This window comes from Phacochoerus africanus, chromosome 9 (assembly GCF_016906955.1).
Source record: "Phacochoerus africanus isolate WHEZ1 chromosome 9, ROS_Pafr_v1, whole genome shotgun sequence".
Taxonomy (NCBI): domain Eukaryota; kingdom Metazoa; phylum Chordata; class Mammalia; order Artiodactyla; family Suidae; genus Phacochoerus; species Phacochoerus africanus.
Window position 1 is genome coordinate 95,683,612 of NC_062552.1, and position 18,624 is coordinate 95,702,235.

General features: G+C 41.0%; 1 protein-coding gene across 1 annotated transcript in view; it reads left to right on the top strand.

The window, feature by feature from the left end:
- The first annotated feature begins 127 nt into the window (after positions 1–127).
- SLC39A9 (solute carrier family 39 member 9) overlaps positions 128–18,624 on the top strand; it is a 57,085-nt gene continuing 38,588 nt past the window's right edge. The window contains exon 1 of the mRNA XM_047795608.1: positions 128–944. Within this exon, the coding sequence (XP_047651564.1) occupies positions 849–944 (96 nt within the window). The 5' untranslated portion in view covers positions 128–848. The remainder of the gene's footprint in view (positions 945–18,624) is intronic.

Genomic DNA, 18,624 nt, shown 5'->3' on the forward strand with positions numbered 1-18,624 from the left:
GTTTAAACAGTTACACAAGTCATTTTTTCAATGGCCCTACTCAAAAATGGCGGCAATATAAGAATCCCGGGGCATAGGTCGGTTGCAACCCGGAAGTACCCTTCTAAAGGAGGGGGCAGTAAGGCAATCCGGAAGTGGATGTAAAGAAGAGATGCCACTTGGCGGCCATGGCAGCTGTAGTACTGCTGGCTCCGGGTCAAGGCCCAGCAGAGTGGAGTAACATGGGTAGTACTGGGTATAGGGCAGAGACAGCTTTGTATCAGCTTCCCTGCTGAGCCCCTACAACCAATCGTTAGAGACCTGCAGGACTCCTTTCCTCATCCTAGACTCGGAGAGGAGTTTGCTGGGATTGGTGGGCTGGTCCCAGACCTGGAGGAATCACCAGCGGGGCTGCTCCAGGGAGATAGGGGCGCCCGGAGAACAAACATCTTCGCTTGGATTTTTCCTTTTGTTGCTGCCGCCCGGAACGTTGTTTGTGGAGGAAGTAGGCCTGTTATGCTACCCTTATAACGATGATTGAATAACTCGCTCATTCGCATATTTTCCCCCTGGACTTTTCTCATCTGTTAACCCACGAGAATCCAGTGACTGGTACCTGAAAACTTAGGGGCTGGGACCTAAGATTGCTCAAAGTTCTCTCTGGTGCTAGTATCAACAAAAAGGGAGTGTTTCCAGGTACCTTCAAGAGAACAGTGCCTCGTGAACATATCTGCTGGTGGGGAGGACAAAAGAACTGGAAAGTCTACTTGTTCTGCTGAAACAACCACAAGCGTTTAAGAACCTAAGTACCCTTTGAGACCACCGAAAATTTGTTCTCTGGTGGTGGTGAGTGAATAAAGGAGGGCAGAATGGATGATTTCATCTCTATTAGTCTGCTGTCTCTGGCTATGTTGGTGGGATGTTACGTGGCTGGAATCATTCCTTTGGCTGTTAATTTCTCAGAGGTAAGAAATTCTCAATTTTCTGTCAGCTGTCAGCATGGCTGCTAGAAAGTAGTCATAGTTGTAAAGGGAAGCTGCTTCCCCTGTTGATATTAGAGCTGAAGGTTTTATATATCTCTCCAAAAGATGCATGACATTTAATAACAACCTCACATTCAGCACTAGTGTTCTTTAACCAGAGGTGGGTGGATCCACTGAAGATCGTGGAATACTCTGAACGCCCTGAAATTGAATACAAAAATTTGAGGCTCTGTGCATTTTCTGGGAGAGAGGCACCGTAGCATTCTTTTGATACTCAGAAGTTCCAAAGAATCAAGATTCCAGCTTGCTATCAAAATATAAATGAAGGACTTTATTTGTCCATGTGAGTTGAAATCAATATTAACTTCTCTCTGTGAGAATATTAAGCATACTTTTTTGAGGAAAGGGTTTTTTTTCTTTTCTTTTCTTTTGGACACCTGTAATTAGAATGAAGTAAGAAACCAAACTAAATTAGATTGGTTGTTTTTTTGTCTCTCTCTTTTTTTTTTTGTTGTTGTTTTTTTTTTTTTGCCTTTTCTTGGGCCGCTCCCATGGCATATGGAGGTTCCCAGGCTAGGGGTTGAATCGGAGCTGTAGCCACCGGCCTACGCCAGAGCCACAGCAACTCGGGATCCAAGCCGTGTCTGCAATCTACACCACAGCTCATGGCAATGCCGGATCCTTAACCCACTGAGCAAGGCCAGAGATCAAACCCGCAACCTCATGGTTCCCAGTCGGATTCGTTAACCACTGCGCCACAACAGGAACTTCAAAATTAGATTGTTCTTAATTCACATTTCCTTTTCAGAAGGAGACATTGGAATGGATATTTGAAGCTGTTTTCAAATCTGTTTGCTTAGAAATGAATTTTGTGTTGATGTGGTTTGACATTTTGCTTAACTTGTTTGGTTATTTGTCATTACTTGAACAACCATTAAAAAGGAAGGATAGTTGGAAACGTTGTTCAGTGAAAATGCAGATCAGGATCTTCAGGTTGTCATAGGAAGTTCATAGCATGCACAGTGCTTAGACATTTGAGGGAGGAAAACAACTACGTTCAGGATTTCAAGGGTATAGCTTGGAGTGGCTTCACTGCCAGGCCTGAAAATGCTTTAAAAGAAAAGGAGAGTGGAGAATGGCCTGAAGTAGAAAGGAAAGGTAGCGGTGAGGTGGCCTTGAAAAAACCTGAAGGAAGAGGTTGGTCAAGAAAGTAGCCTGTGAGTGAGAAAGGCAGTGGGACTAGGCATTATGACCTTGGAAATAAAGCCCTCAGCCACATGGAAGGGGGACTCAATTGCTGCTGCTCCTTTTCCGTTTCTTTCTTTCTCTCTCTCTCTTTTTTTTAATCTGTTCCTCTCAGCATCTAATGATAATATTGAGATAAAATTTGAGTATATACATTACCTAATTACATTAAACAAAACAAAACCCAGCGAGGTACAGATGAGGAGACTGAGACTTGGATTATGTCACTTGGACAAGTTCATGAAATGTGTTAGAATCAGAGCTGTTTTTTTGATTTAGGTTTAACTGACTCAGAGCAATTCTTAGCCACTGTCCATTGTGGCAAAGGTAGTAAACTGGTAGCCCATGTACCAAATCTAGCCTGCAGACTTTCTTTCTTTTTTTTTTTTTTGCTTTTTTTTACAGCTGCATTTGCGGCATATGGAGGTTCCCAGGCTAGGGGTCTAGTCGTAGCTACAGCTGCCAGCCTGCACCACAGCCACAGCAACACAGGATCCAAGCTGCATCTGCGACCTACACCACAGCTCACGGCAATGCCTGATCCTTAACCCACTGAATGAGGCCAGGGATCAAACCCGCAACCTCATGGTTTACCAGTCGGATTCGTATCTGTTGCGCCACAACAGGAAATCTACCTGTCGACTTTATTTGTTAGATTAGCAGAGTGTTAAATTTTATTATTGTTACATCTTTTTGTCTGTGTTTCCTCAAGGCAACCGTGGGCTAGAGCTGGGTAGCTGTAGAGTTTCATGGCCTTTCTTGGCTGTGATGCCTACTTCACCCGTTTGGGCTGCCTGTCTGCCCAGTACTTTATTAACCTGCTATCTCTCCTCTGACATAAACTACATTAGAATTGGGTTGACATTATTAGGGCTGACATTTGTGAAATTTAAGTTGGTTTGTATATTTTAAAAATTACCAAGTTAAGGAGTTCCATTGTGGCACAGTGGAAATGAATCTGACATGAAGTTTCGGGTTTGATCCGTGGCCTCGATTAGGGGGTTAAAGATCCGACGTTTCCGTGAGCCATGGTGTAGGTCAAAGACATGGCTTGGATCTGATGTTGCTGTGGCTGTGGTATAGGCCGGCAGCTGTAGCTCCGATTTGACCCCTAGCTTGGGAACCTCCATGTGCCACGAGTGTGGCTCTAAAAAGCAAAAAACAAAACAAAACAAAAAAAGCTACCGAGTTAACATTTATCAAGAATTATAATTAATTCAAAAAAGAACCAGTGAAACTTTATTTCTAGAAAATGCTTGGACCTTTTCCAATTTCAGTAATATCTCAGTCTTGAGTGGTTTTTTCCAGTATGCAGATGTTGTCTGTTCTCACTGAAGGAAATATGTACATGAGTAGTGTAATTAACCAGGCCATTAATAAAGAGTATTCGTATATGTCATTTGTGGCTTTTTAAATTAACAGCAAGTAGGCTTTTTCCAGATGTGGGTCTTCCAGTACTATAAGGCAGTATTCATAATATCTCTTCGTTATTATAGCAGGAACAATGTGTTTTGGGCTATTAGGATAAAAATGAAATATATAACTTGGTCAAAGATGTTTTGGAATTCAACTGGTGATTTTTATCTCTTGAGAATTAGCATTTTTTCTAGATAAATTATACTATTATTAGAGATCAATGTATCACAAAACTAGTGAGATAAGTTTATAAAAAAATAAACTTCATTCATGGAGACTAGGAAGCAGTTTCTACTCTTAAAAAATAGCTACCCAAACTTCTGCATTACCTAAGTATCTTTTCTTTTTTAGGAAAATCTAGCTTCATTTTGATCTAGTAGTATTATAAATAAAAGGGACAATAGGAGTTCCCGTCGTGGCTCAGGGGTTAACGAATCTGATTAAGAACCATGAGGTTGCGGGTTTGATCCCTGGCCTTGCTCAATGGGTTAAGGATCTGGCGTTGCCGTGAGCTGTGGGGTAGGTCAAAGGCTCAGCTTGGATCCCGCGTTGCTGTGGCCCTGGTGTAGGCCGGCGGCTATAGCTCTGATTAGACCCCTAGCCGGGGAACCTCCATATGCCTCGGGAATGGCCCTAGAAATGGCAAAAAGACCAAAAAAAAAAAAAAGGACAATAAACCTAATTTATTTTACAGTTTTATTTATATGAAAATATATGCTTTTTATTCATGTTATTAATCTGTCTACGGCTTTGTCATTTAATATTTTTTCCTTCAGAATTTCTCAAAGCAGGAATAAAAGATCAATAATGCCATTGGTAATGGCAGGATTAGTGTTCAGAAATGAGTTAAAATCAAATAGTCTGAAATTGCTATAGTAGTGATGTCTACTTGCTATATCTGACCATTAAGAAGTTTGTGTGACATTATTTATTTCTATGTCACTTTCTCCAATATGCTCCAAACCAACTTTCTTGATGCTTTTGTAATTTCTTTTTGGACTTTGAACCTGGTGACTGTACCTTTATGCTTCCGTGATCTTACCTTTATGCCTTTATGACTGTATGTACCTTTATTCAAGAAACAAAATCTCTGATTCTCAGATGTATTTATAAGTAGCTTATTCAAGATGCTTTTTTCTTCAGCAGATGGGGAGGAGAACTACCTTTGTGAAGGCAACCAAAACCTGCTTTACAGAAATGAGAATCTGTCTGGTAAAGGAGTCGGACACCCTAGTTTAGTGCTACCTTATGTTTTTAAGATTCAGTTGTTAATGAGCACTTTCCTTTGACTCTAAATGAAAATGCTATATAAGTAGGTTGAAAGCCTATGACCTAACATTACTTACTATAAACCCAGCTTACCAAGTGCTCTGGTCGATGAAGTTCAGATATAGATGATGGCCATAGTGGGATTTTAAGATTGACGATCTGAGGATTGTGATTTATCTGAACAGGTCTCTGTCACCGAGCTGGTAGCAGAGCAGGCAGTGTTTGCACTGGAACTCTGCGGGCGGCCCTCCTCAAACTCTGTGGTACATGACTAGTTTTTGTTTTTGTGTAATTTCCATTCCATTGCAGACCAATGTATTTGTGAAAATGAAATGTGAAGATGTAGTGGGGAAAAAAAATATATAAAATATGAGCCCAAATGCAGTATTACTGACTTAACAGTCATATAGTTAACTCCTATAATTGTAAAAATCACATTGCTCTAAAAAATTTTGAAGGTTTTCTCTCATTTTGTACTTTTCTTGTTGCAGAGCCGTTTGGACTATAATGCCACATTTTTCACGTGTTAAACAGAGATCCATGGATGTGCAGATGAAAGTAGTGCTATTGTCACTTCAATAAAGAATTTAAGATAATTAAAATGAATTTCAAAAGGAACTGTCGAGACAGGTAGTGAAGTTCAAAATTAGTGTCACTACTTGAGCAAGCTATTTAACATCCAAGTCCCTTCTTCTGTAAAATGCCCCCCCCCCATGAGGATTGTTATGAGGACGTAATGAAATAACATAAGCACAGGCCTAACGCTGTATTTAGAACATAATAAGAACTTTTAAAAACACTGAGGCTGATTCTCAGTACTGATTATGAAAACTTTTTTAAGATTTTTATTTTTATAACTTTGTTCTACATTATAATTTTTAACACCCCCCCACCCCCTTTTTGGGGAACAGACTTCTAATAATGAGTAAACTCCTCCCTTCCCCACCCCAGTTCGGAAACTTCTCAGCAGTTTGTTTGGAATCTGAAAGGTCTTGTTTGTGGATTGGCATTCCTGTTTGCCATGAATGTTTCATTTGGAAAGGCCAGGGCTCTTCCTGTGGTCTCCCTGCCTTGGAGTATTTTTCTTAGTATTTAACTTTTACTTCTTCATAATAGGTTTTTTCATTTTAAGTTTTGTTTTGTTTTTCCTGTGTTTTAACTTTAGATTTTGTTTTGTGTATAATGATAACAACTGATTCATTCATAATAAATATCTTTGGGACTTCGAGTTACCACTAAATCAAAGGTTTGTATCTAAAGAACAAATTTGTTCAGCATGTTTTTTTCTCCAACAGTTGATTCTTTTTAAAATAGACTTGGGAGGGAGTTCCTTTCATGGCGCAGTGCTTAACGAATCCGACTAGGAACCATGAGGTTGCAGGTTCGATCCCTGGCCTCGCTCAGTGGGTTGAGGATCCTGCGTTGCCATGACCTGTGGTGTAGGTAGCTGTAGCTCCCATTCAACCCATAGCCTGGGTGGGTGCTGCCCTAAAGAGAAAAAAAAATGATTTGGCAAAGTTGTATTTTTAAGAACTTTTACATTGTCTGGAATAACCATTTGTTTGGAATTTTATTTCTGAATTCTAACCTTTTAAACTTTGTATTCTCTGTAGTTTATCCATATCTAGAAAGCAATCATTTACTTTGTCTTTCCTCATATTATTGTCTTATATGCGTCTTTACTAAGTTTTGATCAAATTAAATTTAGATACAGTGAATTTTTTTTTTTTTTTGGTCTTTTTGCAATTTCTTGGGCCGCTCCCACGGCATATGGAGGTTCCCAGGCTAGGGGTCTAATTGGAGCTGTAGCCACCAGCCTACGCCAGAGCCACAGCAACGCGGGATCCAAGCCGCGTCTGTGACCTACACCACAGCTCACGGCAACGCCGGATCGTCAACCCACTGAGCAAGGCCAGGGACCAAACCCGCAACCTCATGGTTCCTAGTCGGATTCGTTAACCACTGCGCCACGACGGGGACTCCGTAGATACAGTGAATATTATTTTCCTGAAAAAGTTTCTTTTCTCTAGGATATTACATGGATAAATATCACTGAAGCTAATCTGCATAGTAATATTAATAATAGTTAATGCTTATTGAGCTCCTTCTGTGTGCTCAATAATGCACAGGCAGTGATGTGCATTATCTTATTGAATCCTCAGGACAAGAATACGAGACAGATACTATTAAACTTCGCTTTACAACTGAGCATAAAAAGGCTTGGGGACATCACAGACCCTGGTAGAGGGGAGATTTAACTCAGTCAACTTGATTATTAGTCCAAAACACTTGACCATTAGAGAGTAATTCCTTTCCTAGTGAACGCTGTGAAGAAGGAATGAAAGTGTCATGGATCTAAATTGGCATCTTTAGCTCCCCAAATTAGGAATATCTTCTACATCACTAACACCTTCTACAGTACATCTCGTGCCTTGTGCTGACTCAGTAGAGCAGGATTGAAACTGCAGAGGTACACCATCTCTGAATAACGGAAATCTTTAAGAAAGCCGGAAAGTGTCTTCGATGCCCTTTAAAATAACACCTGCCAAAATGGAATCTAAAGCATTTCCCATTTTGAACTATTGAAGATTAATTTTACACTTGGTATCTTGATAGTTTAATCCGTTCTAAATTGTGCTACTCAAGAATTGTCATCTTATTTGAGAAAAGACTTGAAATGGATTCAGAATGCTCCTATATGGGACAGTCTTAACCTCTCCTCTAGTTGAAAAATTTATGTATGTATGTATGTATGTATGTATTTAAAATAAATAAATAATGCCTAGGGCCACTCCCAAGGCATATGGAGGTTCCCAGGCTAGGGGTCTAATTGAAGCTGTAGCCGCCAGCCTACAACACAGCCACAGCCACACCAGATCCAAGCAGTGTCTGCGACCCACACCACAGCTCAATGCCATATCCTTAACTCACTGAGCAAGGCCAGGGATCGAACCTGGAACCTCATGGTTCCCAGTCAGATTCGTTAACCACTGTGCCATGACGGGAACTCCTATATCTTGTATCTCTTTGCTCAGTGTTTCCTGTAAATTATCCATCTTTGCCTCCAGTTTGTTTCCAGTGTCTTCAATCATCTTCAGCATCAACAGTCTAAAGTCTTTTTCCTGGAGGTTGAGAATCTGCTGATCACTTAGCTGTTTTCTGGGGTTTTTTCTTTGTCCTTTATCTGAGTTATAGTTCTCTGTCCTTTCTTTTTCTTTTTTTTTGTCTTTTTGCCTTTTCTGGGGCCGCTCCCATGGCATATGGAGGTTCCCAGGCTAGGGGTCTAATCGGAGCTGTAGCTGCGGGCCTTAACCCACTGAGCAAGGGCAGGGATCGAACCCGCAACCTCAGGGTTCCTAGTCGGATTCGTTAACCACTGAGCCACGACGGGAACTCCCTCTGTCTTTTCATTTTTATAGGTTTTTGGTGTGGTGACCTTTTTACAGGTAATAGAGTTGTAGTCTCTCTTACTTCTGGTGTATGCCCCCCTCGTGGCTGAAGTTGGTACAGGGGCTTGCTGTAGGCTTCCTGATGGGAGGGACTGGTGCCTGCCCACTGGTAGGTGGGACTGATTCCTATCTCTCTGGTGGGTGGGGGCTTTGTCTCTGGATGAGATTAGAGGTGGCTGTGTGCCTGGGGGGTCTTTAGGCAGCCTCTTTACTGATGGGCGGGGCTGTGATCCCACCTGGATTATTGTTTGGCCTGGGGCTTCTCAGCTCTGATGAGTGGGGCCAGATTTTCCCAAAATGGCCACCTCCAGAGAAAGGCATGTTGATGAATTATTTCCAAGAGCTTTGCTTCCAATGTCCATCCCTCACAACAAGCCACATTTACCCCTGTTTTCCCAGGAGGTCCTCCAAGAACTGCAGTCAGGTCTGACCCAGATTCCTATGAAGACTTTGCTTTGCCCTGGGACCCAGTGCATGTGAAAGTCCGTGTGTGCCTTTTAAGAATGGGGCCTCCGTTTCCCCCAGTCCCTGTGGAGCTCCTTCGCACAAGCCCCACTGGTCTTCAATGCCAGATGCTCCGGGGACTCTTTCTCCCAGTGCCAGAGCCCCACACATGAGAGTTTGATGTGGGGCTCAGAACTCTCACTCATGTAGGTGAGTCTTTGTGAACCAGTTAGTTTCCAGTCTGTGGGGCTTCCCACCCGGGAGGTATGGGGTTGCTCATATCGGGAAATCGCCCCTCCTACCTCTTGATGTGGCCTCCTCTTTGTCTTCTGGAGTGGGATATCCTTTTGAAAGTTTCCGGTCCATAGAGTTGAAGATTGCTCAGTATTTGGTTGTAAATTTTGCTGTTTTTAGGACAGCAGTTGAGCTCCAGTCCTTCTACTCTGCCATCTTAATCCCCCCCTGGTGGTTTAGTCTTTAATTCAGTTCGCCCATCTTTAGTATACACTATTTAGGATTAAATCCACACATGCTCATCTTGAGGGTGATCCCAGGAGTTCATAAACAATTTTATGGAGTCAGTTTCCAGAGTTCTGCCTTCTCCACAATCTCCCTAGTATTCTTTTGTTCTCCGGGGCTTCTCTTTTTTGTTCTCTCACCAAAATGCCAGAATTTTAGTTACTTTGCTTTGTTGTGCCCTCATTCAGGGCTCCTCCTAGGCCATCGGCAGCGTGCAAACCTCTGCGCTCCCGGCATGGTTCCCGGAAACCGGAACTCCAGAAATCTGGATTTTAAGTGAATCTTCTAAATTTTATACTTTGGTTATGAATTCAAATATTATTACATTGCTGTGTGGGTCAAAAACCCTGTATTTATGAGCTGCCAGTAACGAACCTTTGGGCCAGACTTCTGATTTCTAAGCTCTCTGTAAACTAGAAAGAGCAAACAAGAAGGGTAGGCAGCAAGTAGAGAAAATAAGGTAGCATAACTAGAGGTAGACTGGAGTTCCCGTCATGGTGCAGTGGTTAATGAATCTGACTAGGCACCATGAGGTTGCAGGTTCGATCCCTGGCCTTGCTCAGTGGGTTAAGGATCCAGCGTTGCCATGAGCTGTGGTGTAGGTTGCAGATGCAGCTCGGATCCCTCATTGCTGTGGTGTGAGCCAGCAGCTACAGCTCTGATTAGACCCCTAGCCTGGGAACCTCCATATGCCATGTGAAGCGGCCCTAGAAAAGGCAAAAATACAAAAAAAGCAAAACAAAACAAAACAAAACAAAAAAACTAGAGGGAGACTGAAAAACATTTCAGATTACTACAAAACCTCAAAGCGCCATTGTTTAGAACCACATTGTAAAGGGGAAAACATTTCTGTGTGCACATTAAGGGCATTGTTCTCTCTAATCCCACCACAGTGTAATAATAGTATGAAGAGCTGCAGCATCAACTCACGTGTCAAGTTCTGTGTTGATTTTAACAGTAACCATGAAAGGGAAGAATTTGTGTCCTGTTTATAGATGAGGAAACTGAACCTCAAAGTTTACTAAGTTCAAAGCTATGATTTATATAGCCTCTAATTAAATGAACACAAAAAATTTTTTAAAAGCCTGGCCAGGATTTCTTGTCGTGGCGAAGCAGAAACGAATCCAACTAGGAATCATGGGGTTTCGGTTTTAATCCCTGGCCTCACTCAATGGTTTAAGGATCTGAGGTTGCCATGAGCTGTGGTGTAGGTTTCAGACTCAACTCAGATCCTGGGTGGCTGTGGTGTAGGCCGGCAGCTGTAACTCCAATTTGACCCCTAGCCTGGGAATCTCCACATGCTGCGGATGCAGCCCTAAAAAGACAAAAAGACGAAAAAAAAATTTATATTCTGCCTTCTATTACCTGATAGTATAAAGCGTAAGCATTTTCCTTTGTTATTAAAAATGTGTTTTGGGTATTTTTAAATGTCTTTGTTATACTCAGTTATTTTAAATACAGAAATTAGTACTACGCATTTAATTTGTTTTCAAGTTTTTGCCATAATAGTGTTGAATATTTTTGTGTCTACTGCTGTGACCTGTAGAATGACAGGATTAAAGGGCATAAACACCCTCAAGGAAGTTCTCACTTTATGTTACCAGTTTTTTAAGATGCATTTTCCCCAACAAATGCAAATGGTGCCATATTCTCACAAACATTGAGTACTATCATTTTTAATTTTTAAAACTTTGCTAATTTGATAGAGAAAATTGTAGTTTATTTTAATTTTCTCAGTTCAGTCAAACTTCTTAGGTATTAATGATATAGTGTTTGTTGCCAGCATTTTCCCGTGCATCAGTGGGTTTGTGCCTGTTTTTGGTTTTGTAGGCACACTGAACATCTTATGGGATTTCCTTTGATGTTTAGAAAGGACTCTTACACGAAAAGAAAAGCAGATTAATCTTATCTTCCAAGATTGGAGGAAGTAGGTATTAATAAAGTATTGCTTGCTATTGTCTCTATGTTAAATAGGAAAGAGGAAGCCTATAGCCACTGGTATAATGCAACTATGGTAGCTTTGTTCACTTGAACTTCTGTACACCTATCTGGATTTTGTTTTGTTATTCTTGTTATTCTTGTAGAAGAGGGGCTTAGAAGCATTTACTGCATGCTACTGATGACGCTAAACAAAAGTAATAATAGCAGTTACTCTGTCAGTTAAGTGTGCCAACATCATCCTCCTACATGACATTGGTAGTAGTAGTAGTAACCCCATCTTACAGAGCAGGTTATTGACCTTGCTCCATATCACAGAGCTGCTGCTTAGAGGCAGGGAGCTTTTTGGCATCTTGTTTCAGTTGTGAGGACTTGGAAGAATCAAGTTCATATTTGAGTTTTCTTTTCTTTTCTTTTTTTTCTTTTAGGGCCACACTGGTGGCATATGGAGGTTCCCAGGCTAGGAGTTGAATCAGAGCTGTAGCCACCAGCCTACACCAGAGCCACAGCAATGCGGGATCCGAGCCGCATCTGCAACCTACACCACAGCTCACGGCAACGCCAGATTTTTAACCCACTGAGCGAGGCCAGGGATCAAACCCACATCCTCATGAATGCTAGTTGGGTTTGTTAACCACTGAGCCACAATGGGAACTCCTTGAATTTTCTTTAATACCTATAACTGACACTTAACTGTAGATAATGTAATAGTTAAATTGACAATTGGAAGTATTTTCGTGAAGCAGGTTTATTTGTGAGAACATGGGAAAAGCCTTGGTTGCCTCAATAAGAGTTCCTTTGTGCCCTATGAGATTTCATCTCTTCAGTGCCTAGAGCCTTGAAGGGATCAGTCTTATAACAAGAGATGCATTTTTCATATTTTAGGAAACTGTAGTTGATGTTTTAGTACTGAAATGAGCATGGTACAGGGGGATTGAAATAATCTTTAGTATTAAAAACTTTAAAAATTACTAGCATGCATTTAGTCGAACCAAACAATGTATTGACTGTTTCTATGAGCAAGGAAAGAAAAACCATTTAGGAGTTTCTGTCATGGCTCAGCGGAAACGAATCCGACTAGGAACCATGAGGTTGTGGGTTTGATCCCTGGCTTCGTTCAGTGGGTTAAGGATCCTGTATTGCCATGAGCCGTGGTGTAGGTTGCAGATGTGGTTCAGATCCTGCGTTGCTGTGTCTCTGACATTGGCGTGGCTCTGACGTAGGCCGGTGGCTACAGCTCCGATTAGGCCCCTAGCCTGGGAACCTCCATATGCCACAGGTGCGGCCCTAAAAATAGGAAAAAAAAAAAAATTGTTGCCTCTATAATTAGGTTGCCAAGAGAAAGTTAGTAGATGTTTATCAAGCTGATAAAGGTTATGTAGACTTAAGTAATTTTTATATTGCTTTGCTGAAGATTGAAACAGCTGAAACAGTGTTGAAGATCAGCTTGAAAAATACTTACTTGGTTAGGAGGCATTTGTTTCTTCTTGTCTTTCAAACATGCTGTTGTGATTATAGACCCTGGGCCTGTCCGCATATCTTTGTAAAGAGAAATGCGTGTGCTTTCCTCATTTTATTTAGAAATTTTTTTGTCCTTAAAAAAAAAAAGAAAGAAAGAAAGATGAAGAACTGTTGAAGATTGAAACATGGTTTTAAGCTCCTTGGAAAAAAACAGATGTCATTTAAGGTATTTGCATTAATAGGACAAATGATAGCATTGCCTCACATGTACTGTGATGGAATCCTATTATGGCTTAACATATGAACTTCAGTACCTCTTAAGCCAAAGCATAAATTCTGAATCAAGTAACCATAGAAAATTCTTGATATGGGTATACTTACGAGAGATATGTTAGGCCATTTTCCCAGCACAGGTATTCTAAAGAGGTTCTAAGGCATTCATGTATTTGTTGCTATAAAGAGCCAGTAGAGCGGCAGGTACCATGTGCCTTGCATGATGCTGGGCATTTAATTCATTCTTTTAGTAAAATATTTAGGGAGAGTCTGTTATTTGTCAGATACTGTTGTGTAAACCGAGGATTTAGCAGTAAATTAGAAACAAAAGTCTCTGCCTTCACGGAACTTAAAATTTTGGGGTAAGGAGTTCTAGGAATAAACATAGTATTCAGTGAAGGTTTAACTTCATTTAGTAAATAATGTGCTTTAATTTTAAAATACACTGGAAACACAATAGTAATTAGCTCATACTGCCTTTTCTTGGAGGAAATATGACAAAAATATACGATTCACTCATTCACCTTGATCGCTTTCTTTAATTTCTCAAATTCTTTTTTTCTTTTTTTTTAACGGTATTATAATGTAGATCTCATTCTTATACTGTTGTAGATCAGAGCTTTTAAAGCTTTTCCTGAGCCAGGGATCGATTTTAAGCTGCAGCTGAACCTACACCATAGCTGCTGAAATGCCTGATCTTTAACCCACTGTGCCATAGCAGGAACTCCCCTGGTCAATAATATTTTTGAAATTCGGGAGAATTAATGAAAGATTACCTGCTTAAATTTCACCAAGTAAGGACACCAAAAAATCCAAAATTGTTGTCACCATCACTTCTTAAAGGACATTTTAACAGCAAAGAGTAGTAGGTAGGACATAATCTTAGAATAAAGAATAGTCCTTTATGGAAGTTCAGTCCCTGGCCCAGGAACTTCCATATGTTGTGGGTACTGCCAAAAAAGGAAAAAAACAAAGAATAGTTGTTTACAACGACTGTTATTTTATCCTTATTTCTCTTATTTTGCCATGAATCTTTAGAAAGTATCAATAGAGAACAGTTATAACTTTATTATAATTTTGGTTTTCCTCTTGATGTTGCTAAGGGATTTTGCTGACACAGTATTTAAAGAGGTTGTGTGATTGGATTTTATCTTTTTTTCCAGAGGTAAATTTGATGTGTTGGCGTGTATGTCCCGTGCCATGTGATGGATATTGGGGATGTACAGGGAAGTAGATCATGCCTCTAACACTAACTAGCCCCGCTGTGTGATCTTGAGCAAATCATCCCTCATCTTTGGCTTTTGATTCTCCATCTATATATTGAGAGGATTATTTCCTAGATTTCTTCTAGTTCTTAAGCTTGGATTCTGTGTTGATAACTTTGGTAACTTTTAAAAGTATGTGTCTGAAGATTAGTAAAAAATTTTACTCTCTAAAAATTTGCACCAGGCTCCCATTCACATTCCTTCAGCTGGCAGCATTTAATCTTTCATACATGATTAACAAAGAGGTGTTATTTCATGACTGTACCCTTTAATGACTTAACATGATTTTTTTAAAAATAATGATATTAGCTGTACATGAAGATTTGACTATTTTCTAGCTTGAGCCTTTGAGAAATTCTTACAAAATCCGTTGCAGTGGATAATGTTCAGAAATCTGGTCCATGTAAATAAGTGAATGGAATTATAAGTAATTATACCTTGGAAATAAGAATATCTAAAAATGTTAGATTAGTTTAAATTAAAATTTAAAAGGCAGCATTTTAGGAGAATTCTTTTTTTACTTTCTTTCTCGATTTAGAATTTTTATTTGTAGTGTCCATCATTATTCTGGATGGTATGTATCCCTTAGTTATCTTAAATGGTACTACTTCACCACCTTAATTTTGTGGTCTGCAAACCTCAAAAACTCTCTTCCGCTCCTGCTTTTAAAACTTGTCTCAGGGATTTCCCATTGTGGTACAGTGGTTAACGAATCCGACTAGGAACCATGAGGTTGCAGGTTTGATCCCTGCCCTCGCTCAGTGGGTTAAGGATCTGGCGTTGCCGTGAGCTGTGGTGTAGGTGGCAGAGGCGGCTTGGATCCCGCGTTGCTGTGGCTCTGGTGTAGGCCAGCGGCTATGGCTCCGATTCAACCCCTAGCCTGGGAACCTCCATATGCCGCAGGAGTGGCCCAAGAAATGGCAAAAAGACAAAAAAAAAACAAACTAGTCTCAGTCTAGTTCTTCATGTGACTCCAAAGTAGAATATTATAAAGCGCTTGGTAAGTGCCTGGTGAATTTGTGGATTGAGCCACAATTTTAAGCACCACTGGTTTCTGCATGAAGTTATTTACATAAACTTGTGATAAACGATTCTTGAGGATTATATGAATGACAGGTGAAATTGATTAAGAAAAAATTTTGAGGAGTTCCCGTCGTGGCGCAGTGCTTAACGAATCCGACTAGGAACCAGGAGATTGCGGGTTCGGTCCCTGCCCTTGCTTAGTGGGTTAAGGATCCGGCGTTGCCGTGAGCTGTGGTGTGGGTGGCAGATGCGGCTCAGATCCCGCGTTGCTGTGGCTCTGGCGTAGGCCGGTGGCTACAGCTCCGATTCGACCCCTAGCCTGGGAACCTCCATATGCTGCGGGAGCGGCCCAAGAAATAGCTAAAAAGACGACAAAAAAAAAATTTTGAAAGTGGTTTTTAGTATTCTTCATAGACCTCTGACCTTGCTTTCAAAGAACTGCCACGAAGACACCTTGTTAAAACTGGATAGTTGTGAAATGAACCTTTTCCGAGATTCTTGGCTAAGTAGATTATTACCTAGGTGATTTCTTTTAATAAATAGGTAAAATTTTTTAGACTAAAAGGTACAGATCTTGATACAGTTGATGAATTCTGACAAATTTATGTAAATGTAACTCACATCCCAATTTTAAAAAAAAGCAAAAACCTGGTGTCATTTTCCAGTTAGTCTTCTCTGCCTGCCGTTGTGTTCCCATCCTTCCAGAAGCAGCCACGGTTCTGATTTCTATTGCCACAGATTAGATTGGCTTGCTTTTATTTTTTATTTTTTTGTCTTTTCTAGGGCCGCACCCCCAGCATATGGAAGTTCCCAGGCTAGGGGTCTAATTGGAGCTGTAGCTGCCGGCCTACACCACAGCCACAGTCACGTGGGATCCGAGCCGCATCTGCAACCTACACCACAGCTCACGGCAACGACAGATCCTTAACCCACTGAGCAAGGGCAGGGATCGAACCCGCAACCTCATGATTCCTAGTCGGATTCATTAACCACTGCGCCACGACGGGAACTCCTGGCTTGCTTTTAAACTTCATATAAATGGACTCATACAGTACATACTATTTTTGTGTAAATCTTCTTTCATTCAGATGTTGGGATGATGTTTTTGAGATTCATGTTGCTGGATGAAGCAGTAGTTTTTGTTTTTGTTTTTTTTCTTTTTGTTACTGATTAGTGTTCCATTTTAAGTTATACCACAGTTTATCCATTCTGCTGTTGCTGGAAGTCTGATTCGGATGGCTGTTGTGGATAAAGCTTCTATGAGTATTCTTATACAAGTTTTTGGGGGAGACATGCTTTCGTCTCTCTTGGTAAATACCCAAAAATGGAATGGCTGGTTTAACTTTATACACAAGACTGCCAGTTTTCCAAAGTGGTTGTACCTTTTTTGCTCCCACCAGCAATGTATGAGAGTTCCAGTTGCTGCGTATCCTTGCCATCATTTCATGTTGTCAGTCTTTTTTAATTTTAGCCATTTTAGTGGGTATGAAGAAGTATCTCATTGTAGTTTAAATGTGCATTTTCATGATGACTAGATGATGCTGCACACCTTTTCATGGGCTTACTGGCCATTCCTATATCTCTTAGAAAGTTATCTAGTTTTACATCTTTAATTAAAATAATTTTTTTTCAAGGAAACGCATCCTCAGTTTTCTTCTTTTTTTTTTTAACAGCTGCATCTGCAGCATATGGAAGTTCCCCGGGCCAGGGGTCAAATCAGAGCTGCAGCTGAGGCCTACACCACAGCCACAGCCACAGCAACATCAGATTTGAGCCGCACCTGTGACCTATGCTGAAGCTTGCAGCAATGCCGGATTCTTAACTCACTGAGCGAGGCCAGGGATGGAACCCACATCCTCACAGAGACAACGTTGGGTCCTTAACCTGCTGAGCTACAACAGGAACTCCTAATTTTTTGATTTTTAATTTTTATGTCATCTCTTGTTGAGTTGTAACTGTTCATCATGTTTTAAATACGAGCCCTTTGTCAAGTGTCTTAGGTTGGGTTCCCCATAAAACAGACTCTGAGAAGGAGATTTGCATTCGGGAAGTTTATTGGGGAGAGTGCCCTTGGGAATAACACCTGTGAAAGAATGAGCAAGGTTAAACAGATAGAGAAGTTGAACTGAATTCATTTGCAGTAGAGGCCTCAGATCACCCCAGAGCAGGCTCTGAAGCTGGATGTCCCTTCTGAGATCTTCTGAATTGAGGCAAGGGGATCAGGCTTTGTACCTTCCTCCACATAGCACCGAGTGGGCTAGTCATTGGATGTGGGCTGCCCTGGGGGAGGGAGCATAACCTTGGGTTAGTCAGTTCCCTTTGGCACAAAGGCAGTATATCAGAGGGACTCAGCCGTGAGCCATCAGTGGGCGCCACTCCCAGCAGTTGGAAGAACAGGTGTCTCCAACCTGAAGGGCACCGACCACAGTACCCACTACAAGTAAATGTATTTTCACTACACATAGATGTACTGAGGGTATCTTCTTCTAGTGTGTAGCTTGTCTCTTCATTTTCTTAATGGATCAGCAAACATTTAAAATTCTGATGTTGAATTTTTTTCTCTTAAAATGGTTTGTGCTTTCTGTGTCCCTGCTAAGAAATCTTTGCCAACCCCAAGACTGCCAAGATATTCTACATTTTCTTCTAACAGCTTTTGAGTGTGAGGGTTTATATTTAGGCGTATAATACATCAAGAATTAATTTTTATATGTAATGTGAGCTACCACCCAAGTAATTCTTTTTTTTTTTTCCTTTTTTCTTTTTTTCGTCTTTTTAGGGCCCCACCTGCAGCATATGGAAGTTCCCAGGCTAGGGGTCCAATCAGAGCTGCAGCTGCTGGCCTGCACCACAGCCATAGCAACACAGGGTCCGAGGCACATCTGCGACCTACACCACAGCTCATGGCAACACCGGATCCTTAACCCCCCGGGCAAGGCCAGGGATCGAACCCACATCCTCATGGATAGTAGTCGGGTTTGTTACCACTGAACCACGATGGGAGCTCCTCACCCAAGCAATTCTTGAGGGCAGTTAGCTCGCTCTCTTTTAGGTACATCCCTTCTCCCTTCTCAACATCCTTCAGTTTGCAGTGCTGGGGCATCTTTCATTTCCATTTCCCAGAGTAGAACATGTAGTCAAAATGTGATAGGACGATCTTCTTTCCTAGCAATTTATTCACGAGTTTGAACTGGGGAGTGCTGAAATCACGGCCCTCAAATGAAACGGTATACTCAGCCCAGTTCAGTTTCCCCCTTATTTCATCCTTTCTTAGTAATACTTGACATCATGAATTTTTTAAAACAAAGGTGACTTTTATGAGTCATTTAGAGAGAATGATGAAAAGACTAATTAATTACCACA